Source organism: Pieris napi, chromosome 17 (genome assembly GCF_905475465.1).
Source record: "Pieris napi chromosome 17, ilPieNapi1.2, whole genome shotgun sequence".
Taxonomy (NCBI): domain Eukaryota; kingdom Metazoa; phylum Arthropoda; class Insecta; order Lepidoptera; family Pieridae; genus Pieris; species Pieris napi.
The window spans coordinates 9,790,965-9,806,054 of record NC_062250.1 but is presented as its reverse complement, the minus strand read 5'-3'; the positions used below and the strand labels follow the sequence as shown (position 1 = coordinate 9,806,054).

General features: G+C 33.7%; 1 protein-coding gene across 3 annotated transcripts; it reads left to right on the top strand.

Annotated features, from left to right (window-relative positions):
* The first annotated feature begins 544 nt into the window (after window positions 1–544).
* LOC125057912 (facilitated trehalose transporter Tret1-like) lies at window positions 545–14,591 on the top strand. Of its 3 annotated transcripts, none has more exons than XM_047661876.1 (9): window positions 545–732; window positions 3,095–3,140; window positions 3,703–3,800; window positions 8,511–8,645; window positions 9,511–9,594; window positions 10,989–11,261; window positions 12,040–12,160; window positions 13,121–13,255; window positions 13,699–14,591. In XM_047661876.1, exons 2-9 carry the CDS (start codon window positions 3,098–3,100, stop codon window positions 14,262–14,264), a joined length of 1,455 nt encoding a protein of 484 aa, XP_047517832.1. In that variant the 5' UTR covers window positions 545–732; window positions 3,095–3,097; the 3' UTR covers window positions 14,265–14,591. The 3 variants fall into 3 exon arrangements, with proteins under 3 accessions (XP_047517832.1, XP_047517831.1, XP_047517829.1); XM_047661875.1 differs by lacking the exon at window positions 545–732 and adding an exon at window positions 1,975–2,378; XM_047661873.1 differs by lacking the exon at window positions 545–732 and adding an exon at window positions 2,898–3,010 and having other exon boundaries at window positions 13,699–14,590.
* The last annotated feature ends 499 nt before the right edge of the window (window positions 14,592–15,090 follow it).

Sequence of the window (15,090 nt, the reverse complement as noted above, 5' to 3'; positions counted from 1 at the left end):
ATAGGTAATAACAACAGATAAGTACAATGGCAGAAACACGATTTTTAAATTACTCGTTAGTGTGCGTGTGTCGGCATTTTGTAAACGCACACATTCAAAAACAATGCCACAGTTTTTGGTGTCTGGGCCTATCTAACGATATAAATCTATGCGTTAGCTACTCTATGTGCCTTCGAATATTTTAATGCCTTGGGTTCATATCACAAATATAAATAAAAAAACTTATCATGCTGGTATAAATAAAATAAAATAAAATTGTATGAACTGTATTTAATTTCCGATCATATAAATTTATCAAATCTAATACGTAAAACATAACGCAATCTAATCTTGAACCCAGAACCACTGACCTTTATGTATAGACAATGTAGAGTAGGATTGTTACATACATATAGTTTACGTGCAGGGAATTCCCCGATGAATCAGAACCTACGCTGAGCAAAAACTAACCGTCTCTGTCTGACAAAGCAACATTGAATTTTCTATCTCATTCATTACGTTTTGATGGTTTTGTTTTATTTCTTTGCTACTGTAGTGAGCACTTTCATTTTATTTAAGATTAAGACTTTTGAATGATTGTGAATAACGTAAATTAAACTAAAAACTATGTAATTGTAAAAATGGGCTCAAGTAGTGAGGAAAGTGATGTTCGTCGCGCTTCTGGTCCGTCAAGAGTAAAAAATAAATATCGGCAACAATTTCTAGAGGAATGGCTCCAAATACAAGACTTTCGTAAGTGGCTAAAACCTGCCAAAAAAGCTGCTTATAAATGTATTTGCACTTTCTACGATTCTTCATTATCTGCCGATATAGGTGCTATTAAAAGACACGGAGAAGGTGCTTAACATAAACTTCGTTTTTCTGGCCAACCGTATGTGCGTATCATTGATAATATTTTTAAGAGTCTCTGACTCTTACTGTTAACTGTACACTGTACACTGTTAACGTGTAGTGTTGATGAGCGACGGAAAATTGCGGAAATAAAATTATCGGCCTTTATGGCAGAATATAAAATATCGCACACAGTGATGGATCATCTTGTTTATTTACTTCCAAAAAAAAATTCCAGATTTAAAATTGCAAGTAACATTAATCTTAAGCATACTAAGTTACAACAAGTAGTAAACAACGTCATCGGAGCTTCTGAAAGAGAATATTTAGTAGCAGATTTAAAACGCGAAATGTTTTCTATAATGGTAGATGAAAGTACCGATGTTGCCAGAGTGAAAACAATGTGTATTGTATTGTAGTCAAATATTATGATCTTAGTTCAGCGTGTATAGTAAGTCATTCTGGCATCTTATTCAAATTTTTTATCATACAAATGCTGGACTGATTGCTGATTACTCTGCTACGACTGAAAAATCTTAAATTCAATAATTAAAGCATTTCAAGACATATACATTTAGAAAATATAATTCGATTTGGATCAGATGGCTGTAATACTATGATGGGCTGTCGTAATTCAGTGTCCTCACGGTTTAGACAACTTTGCCCAGGTATTATCGTGCTAAAATGTCTCTAAAATGCGCTGTTATGCGCCTCAGACGCTTGAAAAGAATTGCCTCATGATGCAGAAAAACTGACTCGATTGATATACAATTATTTCAAACGTCAAGCAGAGCTTAGAGAATTTCAAGCATTTACGGACACTAACATACACAAAATCCCATGACCAGCCCAAACGCGTTGGTGGTCGCTGTCCAGTGTTGTGAACAGAATTATGCAGCAATGGGCTGCCTTGCGATTATATTATGACGATAAATGGCTATAAGAACAGGATTGCCAAGTCATTCAAAATCTTTTGAATAATCATGTTGCATTTTGGATGCTGCCAAAATTTACCCGCGTCAATATATGTATACTTTCAAAGTGAAGATCCCGTTATTATCGAAGCCCACAACAAAATGACTGGGCTATACAGAGAACTGATATTGTTATTCATAACTACAAATTATCTCTAAAACACCCCACTCGACCCTACTAATAGTCAACATTACATCAATCTGAAAGATATATACCTGGGATTGGGTGTTACTAAACATATTGCTGACCCAGAGCTACATGCGCATACCGAAGAAGTTGCCGTGATGAAACAGAAATGCCTTAACTTTATCGTAAAAACATGCGTGGGCATCGTCGTGGAAAAGATACAGTTTAAATGACCCAGTTTTGAGGTCAATCGCAAAGTTGAATCCTGATTCTTGCTTATCAGGTAATAGAGAACAGTCTTTGTCTTCACTGTACCCAGTGTTAACAAGGCTGAAACCCCCCCAACTTTAAATGATCAACAGACGTTAGATGACGAATGGAGAAACTTGATGTTGATAAGTTATTACATGTAGCAGACTTATACAGCAGACTTATTTTGGCACCAGGTAAAATTTAATCATATAAGAACTCTATTTACATATTTTTTTTATTTCAGTCGTCTCAAATGAAAGATAGCAATGGAGACATTAAATTCCATTTGCTGCCTTGTTTTATGCTGGAAGTATTATCTTTGCCTCACACGAACGCCTAGTGCGAACGGAAGTTTAGTGAAATGAATAATATAAAAACCAAGCAGAGGAACTCTCTGATCACAAATACTATTGAAGGAAATTTGTTAGCTCAGCAAGCCATTCGTCGAAATTCTGAAAACTGCGTCAAATTTATTAATCCCACTAATGAAGTAATTTTGAGGTAGACAACAAAAATTTATCAAAATCATGAGGAAATTATTTTAGAATATCTTACAGTAATAAGTATTTTTAAATAAATTAATACAGTAGCTTATTTTTCAATAAGCTTATTATTTTTTAATATTCAATAATATTTAAACAAACTTTTACTGTGATCGATTTTGAAATCTGCTGTAATGTTTTAAGAAACTACTATATTTTTTAGCTGACAACACTGTAATTTTACTTTTGATATCTGGAAGCACTGTATTCTCACTATTCAGTATTCAGTGCTTGTTACAGACATCAAAGATTGTGCATGTCAATTTATAGTAATAGTGGCACTGGTGCGTTTGTTACTTTTAATACGGTGCATTATCAATAACAATGTTTAATTTATGTATCACAAAAAAAGGTTAATTTTATTTCAGAAAATGGAGAGGAACCGACAGCTTCAGTATTTGGTGGCCAGTGCGGGTTTGTTGAACTTTTTAATTATAATGCAATAAATGAGCGCGAAATTTAAAAATGGGGTTAGGTTTGCAATAAATTTTAAAAATAAAATGTCTCTTAAATAAATGTTTTTTTAATACTCATAATATATGAAATATTTACTAGCCACTGACCATGATTAAGTTGACTAAGAATAATGTTTTTCTGAATTGTCTGTTAAGATATAAACGGTTAGTATTTGGAAAACAATCTCCTAGTCTAAATCGATGAGGTATTAAGAAAACAAACAAAATTGTATTCTTCCGACAATACTTTAGATCAAACAGAAGCGATAATTGTTGAAAATAATCTTGCGAAATTACAAATAAATTTGGTGACAGATACGATGTTGGTTTAAAAAAATCAGTAAAATTTAATTATATATTAAGTTAACATAATTTATATGGTTATAGAGTTTCGTATAAGGCATAAGGAGGAAGTAAGGTATTCCTTACATATTTGTTTAAATATTTGTTTTTGATTTCAGAACTAGATTGCCGCCCTAAATGATGGATTAAAAATTATGAATATATTAATTTTTTTGCAGTGTCCTTGGCCACAGCTACGCTAGGTATGTGTTCCTTATGGACAACACCAGCGATGCCTAAACTGACAAACAATGAAACCAGTATTGTAATAACTAATGTAAGTATATTTATTATTCATGGCATACAGTATTACTACCTAGTAAAATATGACAAGGATTCATCAAAAATATATATTGTCTATTATAGCAATGTGACGGAGTCGTTTACGTTGAATACGATTATGCGATTTTATAAATAACTAGCTGACCCGGCAAACGTTGTTTTGCCATGTATATTATTTCTTAGAAACATTTTTAGTTCAATAAAAATAAATATCTACTATAATAAAAAATAGGGGTTAATCGTAGAGGGGTGACAATTAAGGGTTGTATGTATTTTAAAGCAATATAAATAAATAAAAATATCCAAAAAATGTGTGGACACCCCTTATCAGTTAGGGGTTTGATAGCTCAGACTTACTGAATACGAGTATGCATAAAAAATGAGTATTGGAACGAACATTGTGACACGAGAATTTTATATATTCGCGTTTAAGCGTTCGATAAGGTGAAAGTAGACTACTTTAAAGTTATAATATTAGGCTCGATAAATGTTTAATAATTAGACCTTTTTTTTAAGTTCTGCGAAATAGTCTTATTACTTTAAATTTTACCGGAATGCGCTTATCTCTAGTGTAAACACAAATAAACGGGACAAAGCGTTGTAATAAGAAGTGTATCATTTTACATCTATCAGCACTATTGGAAATAGAATGTATACTATTTTTAATAGTCTATTGTACTCTTTAATACCGAGTATTAATTATAAAGTAACAGTCTGGTTTATACATGGTCCACGCAATTACTAAAATAGATGTAAGAGTGAAACAATTAGTTCACTGTGTTGGTTTTGTTTACAAGTTCAATCAATGTTTTGTTTTATTTTTAGTGATGTTGAATGTAATTACTAATACACATTAACGGTAATAACAAGCGTCATGATTCACACTGGGCATTTAGTCTGTTACTAGTTAGTATATATTATATATGTATGTATTTATCATTAAGTACCTTAACATTACAATCAACTGTACAGTATTTACAATTTTATTAACCTAAAATAATTTAAAAAAAAACACAAAAAATAAAACAAATTTAAAAAGGTTGGCAGTTTCATGGCAGCATTACGTCGCTGTATTGCGATACTTATTTGTTGAGCGAGGAAAGCACTAGGGTCACCTGTAGGGTACCAGGCGCCAACTTAAATCTTTAATTAGCGCCTGTGCACTTGAACCCCACGGCCCAAGAGTCTCTACTCCAAAGGGAACAAAATCGAAGTTGGAGGAAAGACTCTTATATTCGTGCCGTTTATTATTTACTGCCTGCTCTGCGGGCGCCCCAGATTTTTTGCTTGTTCGAAGGATATATATTACACGAGAGAAAGGCGTATAAAATGGATATTTGTGTAACTATAAACGTGCCACTGTAAACGTGTACTGCAGTGGATAGGGATTTTAAACAATTCCGTATGAATGACTACATCCATCGTAATTTATTCCATTCCATTCCATTTATATTGTCTAGGTATTTTTGTTTACCTATGATAAAGTTAATGTATAACTTTTTAGCACTGTTTGCGCGTACGTACGTGCGCCATAGGGAACAAAATCGAAGTTGGAGGAAAGACTCTTATATTTGAGCCGTTTATTATTATTACTAGTTAGTGAGTTCTAAAACAACAAAATTAAAAATACAAGAAAATATGACATTACAAATATACACATCAATTATATCGGAAGATAGATAATAATAAAAAAGATAATTAATGTAGGTAGGTACTCGAAAACACATAAAAGCAGCAAAAATAAAATGCAAATAAAAAGCAAATGCAAATAAAAAGCAGCAAAAATAAAATTATTTAGCTTTAGTTTTACTAAAGCTAAATAAAAACTTGGAACTCTTTAAAATCTTAATAAACAAGATTACGGTACGAAGATATATTTTCAAAATTAAAATCGGTCCAATTTGGTGTATTCGTTAAAAACATACGAAAATATAAATCTGTCCTTAAATGTAAATATTTAAGCGTATAGTAAATTAATCTTTAATTACGATAAAAATAAATATTTTTAGTAATTCCCCTGTATGAGTTGTTATCAGTCAACTGATAGTATTTTTTATCTAAAATTATCGAAAAATCAAGGGACCTACATCTGTATGAAATATTAAAATTTGGGTATTATTATTATTTTCTTTCGTTAAGTATATATTTGATTAATTTATTTTTATTTAATATTAACTAAGAGTAGATAATTCGTTTCGCGATTTGATCTCATTAACTTAATTTGGCTTATCTTAGGGTCAACAAATCTAAATTACACTTAAGCTATTGGACATTATCGGAAAGGAGAATGATAAAATACAATTATGAGTGTGGTAAAAACTAAACTCATATTGGCTTCAAGTGTGCGATGATTGTTTTCATTTTGTTTACGCTTCTAATTATTAACTAAATTTTTTAATACATATGTATATCGATAGCGATAGCGATCTTAAGCGATAGAACTTCTTCGTGTTACCTTTGAATGATGTAAAATTAAAAAAAAGGGGCGACAGCGGTGATTAATCTTCGTTGATGTATAATTTAATTCAGCTACATATTGTACCCATTTTCATTACACATATATATAGGTATATGGCCCCACTAAAAATCAGTGGTGTGGTCAAGACTTGCCCGAGTGTCCACAGAGTGATGAGGCCAAATTAATACTGCGAATTTTTATGCCTCTATTTTATCATATTTCTTTAATGTTTTAATACATTTTCAAAAAGCTTTAAGGCAAAAAATATGACGCGTATAATATACGAGGGCGCCGCCTCTGTGTGCGAAGTGTGAGTGCTGAGAAAGTACACACTCACACAACAACATATTCTTTATCCACTACAAAGAGTATCGATAAGTAAGTAGGTAAGCGCAAATGTCACACACCGGAGTTGTTCGGATTAATACTCGAGTTTCATCATCGGACGTCAAGGCAAAATACGAAATATCACCCGTATCGTATTGACGTCCGTCGTTCCACAACTGCCCTGCGATTCTGTAGCTCACTTTTCGAACTCACACAGCGGTTTTCGCATCGGTGGTCGCTCTCAAATCAGTCGTGAAGCAGTCATTTTATGATTTGGCAATCTGAAAAGGTGGGAGCTTGTAGTTTATTGTTTATTTTGTTTAATATTAAAACCAAATAAAAAACAGTATTCACTATTATTAAATACTAGCTGCGGTTCCACCCGCATATTTCGTAAAACGATGTTTTATAGCGTAAGCTTTTCTCGGTTAATAAACATTTAAATGCAAAATAATATTTCTTGTGAGACATATTGTATACCGGATATCTTCTATAAAGATGTATATGTACTCGTAACTTTGCTCTATTGTCAATAGTTTCCACAGCGTACGCGGTGTAGACATTTTTATTGGCCTTATTCACACCTTGTAACCCACCCACTATCGTTATTACATATTTACTTTTTTTTCAATATTCTAAAGCTTATGATCACCAAGCATAACGTAGGGTTCTAATGGTCCCTTAAATAGAATGCCTTGGCGAACCCCGAGGGCCCATCTTAAGGGCGTGTGGAGGGCTTCGAGTGTAGACCCAGCCCCAGAACCCGCGTCAAGCTCGACACTCACCCTGCGTAAGCGCATTTTCACCTCACTAAAAAAAAGTATTCTAATGAACTTTTACAAATCATTCCTGTAGTTTTGGAACCTATGCATGCAATGAAATCTTTCCTCTTTATATTATTAGTGTAGATATAAAAATCATGCTCTCAATTTATTTCAATTTCTGTTTCAATTAACTTGAACATCATGCGTCATTAGTTCGATCTTAGCTTGTGATTCTCCCTAAGGTCAATATTTTGCGAATAACTGGCACGTACGATGAAGGCAGAGATTGTAAGGATACCGGCGTATTTTATAGATAACAATCCAGGCCGCGTATTAGGTACAGGGGGCTGATACGGAATGAAACAGATACAGACATGACTGCCTCTTTGTGAGGTTGTGGGAATTACAATGTACGGTCCGAGTTCCGATCCAGCATTCGCGTCGTCTATGCTTCAGTTTTTTATAAAAAAGATAGATTTTATAAATTTGTAAATATCCACAGACTAAAAAAATCAATAATAAATTTTATATCATGGCCATGACCCCCTGGATTTACCCTTGCCACGGCCAGTGTATATTTTCTATTGACTATAATCTTCTAATGAAACCAGATTAAAGATCGTCTATACTCTATGTTATTTATGGAACAATGAGTTTGTTGTTTATGTTACATTGTTATTGTCTACGCTATTATTGCTTCTCAGAATATGGTTATCGCTTATGTACAGAATATAATGATTGGTTTATTTGCTATGTAATATGAATGATTACAACATAATATATTATGAAGAATTATAAACCTTTTTGACCGGTGTTAGCACATTTCTTCTGACAATAGTGTGTCACTATACAAAAAGTAAATTCATACTCCTCCGAAACGGCACGACTGATTCTTATGAAATTTTTAATCGGCTACTATCTATCTTTTAAACCCCTAAATATTAAGGGTGGTCCACCCCAAAATTATTACTTTTTTTAGATAATTTTTTTTATGATACACCATACAAATATATATACAACCCTCAATTTTCACCCCTCCACGATCAACCTCTAATTTTTTAATAGTAGATAGTTATTTTTATTGAACTAAAAATGTTTCCAGCTAGTATGCTTATATAAAAAGTATATATCTCATATATTGAAAAATATTTTACAGAAACAAATATCGTGGATGCTCAGTCTATCGCCAGTAGGGTTCATGATAGGCAGCTTGGTCACAAGGTTTATTTGTGATCAATTTGGTAGAAGAACCACTCTTCTACTTAGCGCAGTGCCTATCGCTACCGGAACGGTAAGTTTTTTTTTTATAGAACAGGGGCAAACGGGCAGGTGGCTCAATTGATCTAAACGCCCGCCGAGAGTCGTTTAGTCGAGATACTAACTTAATAAAAAACTACAAAAAGCAATAAAAAATATATTGGAGTGAAACTTCTTTAGGCGCATGAGGGTAATTTTTTACGGAAACGTCACGAAGATGGGCAGCGTTTTTGTCGAAGAAAAGGGAGAGAGCGATTGAGAGAGAGTGAGAGGGGCGAATTACCTTATAGATATGCTATTTTTAAAATTACAATTTCGTAAAGAAAATTTATTAAATATTAGTATTTTAGATTCTATGCAAAATAATTTATTGAAATCTCAAATGACGAATTGTATATTAAAATTTGCCACGTGTTTTTATTATTGTCGAAGAAATAGATTTAAAAAAATTAAATTTATAATTTCTATTAATTTTCGATACTTAATGACAATTAAATTCATTAAATTCCTAACATATGTACCTTTTTCCCTCCCTCTAAGTCATGGAAATCTAAAGTTTTAGATTTATATAATTTTAGACTTAAAAAAATAGTTTGCCAAAGAAGTTTCACTTCTGACATGTGTACTTGAAACGCCCGCACTTTAAAAAAAAATATAATAAATAATAATAAATAAAAATAAATTGTGCTTTACTTCGATACTATCTACCTACTACCATCAAATGGTGGCAACCATAGTCTTTACCCTTAACTACAATGGCATGCAGGATATGTTTGTTACATTAGCTTGAATTTGATTCCTACACAAAACCAATTATAAGTAGCCCATTCAAAGACCACACACATGTACACTCGCATACACTTTAAAATTGTGTACACGTATTTTTTGTATGATTTCAGATAATTGCAGCGTCGGCAAATAAAGCTTGGTGGTTGTTCATAATGAAGATTCTATGGGGTTTCGGGACCGGTATGATATCAACTGTATGTATAGTCAATTTAATATAATAATTAATGATAATAATTAATGATAATAATTAATGATAATAATTACTGATAATAATTAATGATAATAATTAAAGATAATAATTTCTGATAATAATTAATGATAACAATTAATGGTAACAATTAATGGTAACAAATAATGATAATAATTAATGATAATCGCTGTGATGTTAACTAATATAATGACTGTTACATTGCATAGAGGTCAGCCTCTATTCCCCGAAACAATTGTTTTACAGGGAACCGAAACAAGTACCTCCAGGTTGTAACAATCATTTCTATGTCGATCAAGTTAGATAATTTAATTAATCAGCAGGTTTACCCTGTATCTTCAATTGCGACCACATAATTCTATTTAACTTTCTCCTTGTAAAAATAAAATAAAATATGGTATATATAAATAAGGTATCACTTATTCACGTCATTAAATTTGAATCGGTAGACATCCCTACTCATCGGCAAAGAAGACAGAGTGTAGGCCGAGAGAAAAAGCCGGCGTAAAAAACTCTCGGTACTCTTTTAAAATAGCAAATCATCAAACAACACTTATTTTAAAACAAATACCGTAAATTAATTAGAAGTAGCCTGTCTAGCACTAGTCCCAGGCCCTTTTATCAACTAGATAATCGTTAACTTTATAGTAAGCCTTTTTACATAGCTTTTCTTTAATACATTTCTTAAATTTAAAAGAGCTTGCTACAGCAGTGAGCCTTTTGTCCGCAACAATATTTTAAACCGTCATAAGTCATATCTGCACTCAACATCGTACCTACACTTTTGATGTTAATTATTTCGACTATGTGTTTGCGTGTTGTTCCCACGAGAATGTAAGTGCGTGCTCCTATTTCACCATGCCTCCTGCTGATAGGGGACAAGTCTTTGTTTTTAATTTATGTTATTATTATTAATTACTTGGTTGCAGCTCCTTACAAACGTTGTGTAAAAAAAAAACATGGTGATTAAAAAGAGTGGCGGATAGTTTATTGCCAGTTCTTCTCTTCCGTTCTACGCCCTTGATTTGAGAACTGGCACTAAATGTAAAATTAGAAGCATTAATATGTTATTTATTTACTGACAAGTCATAAGTGTACAATGTGTTACCTATATGATTAAATGATTTTTGAATTTGATACCTTTTTCGTGGATAAATACGTTACGCATATCTTCCTGAGGCACGACTGCCTTGTGGTGGCACTAAAGCAAGTGGTTTTTTAGTCTCGATGGTCCTTCCGTCATAGTGCATGTTATACTCAAATATCTGCAAAAAGGGGGAGAATACACGATGCCTTGTTAATTTTTGAGTCAGGTTTTCTGTTGAAATATAATGATATGTTACACACGAACTTAGCTATAAATAACACTATTGTTTCTAGATAGTAACAATATATATAGCGGAAATAGCGGATAAGGATATCCGGGGACGGTTATCTGTTGGTACGCGCATCGCGTTCCACTTTGGAGGCTTACTTATGATGTGCATCGGGGCTGTGGCGACGTATGACGTCACAAACTACTTACTGCTAGCCATGCCAGTGTTGTACTTTAGCGCTTGCTTGTGGATTCCGGAGTCTCCGTACTATTATTTGATGAAGGGAAGACAAGAAGACGCGAAGACAGCGTTCGTGAGATTGCGGGGTACGAGTGAGGTGGGTTTTAAATTTTCACTTTGGGAGCGTTCAAGTATTACGTAACGCAATTTTTCAGAACCCAAGTATAGTAAAACGTTTTGTGACCACCTAGTGTTTCTTTAGTTACTATTATGAGGTGTAAGTCGAAAAAAAGATTGACAATAACGCGTACAAAAGCCCCCCCTCCCCCTCGCAAAATACGTTACGTAATACTTGATCTTGATCTTTCTTACCTGATCGAGATCTGTATTTGCGTTCAAATAAACCCCAGGATTTTATAGACTTTAATAGGGTTACAAATACCTCATAATTAGTCATAACGACTTATATTACTGATTTGTTCTATTGGGGGAGTATAGAATAACAAAAAAGTGAAACAGGGTCTGCAAGAAAAGAGCGTACTAATTCTTGAAAAGCCGGCAACGCACTTGCGAACGTCCTGCAATGTGAGTGTCCATGGGCGGCTGTATCACTTAACGTCAGGTGAGCCTCCTGCCCGTTTGCCTCCTACTATATAAAAAAAGAGAAAGAAAAAACCTGCCTATATATTACTGATTTTGATTAAACATCTATTGTTATTTAAGTTGGATATATTTAGTTCTTAGATATCTCAATAGAAGTACACTAAAATATGATCCAACTCAAATACCACATACATAGACGTCAAATTGATACTCTCCTTTCCTGAAGTCGTCTAAAAAGATGCATATTCCCTTCATATTACCATAATACAATTTATTCAGAAGCTTGAAGGCTTTCAAATCATAATTTTTAATTGGTACCAATAAATCTTCAGGATCTTGACGGAGAGTTGGAACGTATTACGTCTCACGTGAAGAAAGACATGCGTAATCCCACCTCAGCTGTGGAACTTATAACGGGGAAGCAGTATCGGAAAGCGGTTATTATTGTTGTTGGTAAGTTTATAGCTACATAGTATCTTATTCTTAAAAAAAATTATCAGTCTAATTGCGCCATCTTAGATTTTTTTTATGGAAACCGCGAAACTACTCGTACGAGTAGCCCTATTCATTCATTTTTAGACAGTATAAATGTGCAACCAGTATTGGTTGAGTTATCTTGCATAACCTAAAGTACGTACGAACTACGGCAAAATAATGTTTATCTACGAAGGCGCACAGCTGTATAATAAACTACCCACAGATATAAAAAATATTACTTCTATCAATTCATTCAAATCGAAGCTATGTGAATATGTTAGACAAAATTACAAAATTACTACTACTTTAATCCATATTTCTTTGGTTACTTTTATTTTTAAGTTTATTGCATGTACGGCTATCTTTTATTGTGATTATTTTAAGAACGACTACAATGTTATGTTAATCTAAAGTATTATTCTCATGTAAGTGTCATTTTTTGTCTTTTTGAAAAATAAAGTCTTTAAACCTAAATCAAAATCTAAGGTAAACTCTAGATTTGCCTGTGTTACTTTGAGCCCGGCGTTGACTCCCGCCAGTATAGCAAGCTTCCCACTACCCGCCTACCCGGCAAAATTGCATATGTACTTTATATGAATTATTTGTTCGGTCATGTTAAAATCTTTGAAGTATGAATAGATCCATTTTCGACTTCTTAAATAATACTCTATTTGTTCCTATCCATGATGAATCCAAATCCAATATCTGTGTCAATCCATATTTGCGCTGCAGAAGCGGGCTGTTTGGGGTATTTGTTGTCTTTCTCCGAGGGAGTCGGTACGGAATAGGTTTAAGGAATTAAATATTATGACACTATCTGGTCAATATATTCTTGAAGCGTTGTTGTATGTCCAAAAAAATATAAACGATTTTAAAACAGTTAATTTCTTAAGTACCCGGAGATACTTAAGAAATTAACCATATCTCATTTTCCAGGACTAAAACTGGTTCAGATAATGTCCGGAACTCAGGCAGTGCAGCAATACTTAGCAGTGATCATGAAGGAGAGCGGAGCTGAACTCCCCCTCTCCATAATGCTGATCATATTTGGAGCTATCAAATTTGGTGTTGGTAAGTTTTTGGTAAAACCTCGAATCTTTAAATTACCTAGAAAATTTTACAAATTATCTAATATATAAAATTCTAGTGTCGCGGTATTTGTGGTTAAACTCCTCCGAAACGGCTCGACCGATTCTCATGAAATTTTGTGTGCATATTGGGTATGTCTGAGAAGCGGACAACATCTATTTTTCATCCCCCTAAATGTTAAGGGTAGTCCAGCCCTACATATTTTTTTTTATTTTTAGATAATTTTTCTGTTTTTATTTTTTTTATGATACAGCATTAAACATACATACAACCCCTAATTTTCACCCTTCTACGATCAACCCCTTTTTTTTATTATAAATGATATACATGGCAAAACGACGTTTGCCGGATCAGCTAGTATTTTATTGTTTAATTGGCAGATTTCAGCGATATCTTTCAAGCATAAACTAAGTTATCTTTTACAGGTATCATGTCCTCTTTCCTTGCGGACAGAGTCGGTCGTCGTCCCCTCTTTATCTTCTCCTTCCTTGGCTGCAGCATTGCCTTAGCTACCGTCGGCACCTACTTCTTCCTTCTAGAAGTTATTAAAGTTGACCATGCTTCTATCAAGCCTTTTGCCTTATTGGCATTCATCGGAATCGTTTCTTCAAATGTCATATCCACACTCGGTTTTAATTCTATCGCTGGCGTCGTTCAAGGGGAAGTTTTTCCTATAAATGTAAAAGCTGTAGCTATCACATCCGTGAATATATATGGAGGTGTTCTGGGCTTCTCAACAGTCAAGCTATTCCAGGAAGTAAAGGACGCAAGTGGATTGTGGGGGGTGTTTTTGATGTACGCGTCGATTTCGTTGATGGGTTCGGTATTTTCATACTTTTATATCCCGGAGACAAAGGGTAAGAGTTTGAGAGAAATTCAGGTAATGCTACAGGGAGAGGATTATGACGAGCAAGAGATGAAGAGTATGAATGAGAAGGACGCATGTTTGGATGAGACACAGGATCTAAAAGAAATGAATGGAAAGAGTTGACCAATTTGGAAGGTATTCTTAATAATAAATCGTTTATTTGCAAAGAAAGTGGTACGTTTAGATTGACTAATTATTAAAAAAAAAACACCGCAAAATCAGCCATGCAAGTGTCATATTAATTATCATGATGTCATAATAATAAGAACAGTTATTTATAATTATTGTCATAACTTATTGATATTCAGATAACTGTATGTTTGGTGATATATATATGGTATATTAGTAGTGTTTTGAAGGTTGACCACTTAAATTTTTTTATTATATAGAACAGGGGGCAAACGGGCTCACCTGACGTTAAGTAATACCGCAGCCCATGGACACTCAATGTCAGAGGGCTCGTGAGTGCGTTGCCGGCCTTTTAAGAATTGGTACGCTCTTTTCTTGAAGGACCCTAAGTCGAATTGGTTTGGAAATACTTCAGTGGGCAGCTGGTTTCACATAGCGTTGGTGCGCGGCAAAGGCGGTCTTGAAAAACGCTCAGTTGTGGAACGGCGGACGTCGAGGTGATACGGGTGGAATTTCGTATGCTGCCTCGACGTCCGATGATGAAATTAAGTACTAGGGATGTTCAATGAAATGTGATAATGGTTATGACGCAATTATCTTTTATTGAAGGTAATTTTATTTTTAACGTAGTCAGTAGTTTTTAGAAACACATTCCTAATATACGCAAAAGAGTACTTATATTTTTAAAAAACAAAAGAGTACTTATATTTTTAAAAAATAAAAGAGAATTGATTGCTTTTTTATCATTATATCTAAAGTACGCCTGCCAGTACTTTTTTTATTTCTAAGGAGAATGTATTATCACTATTTATTGAACACC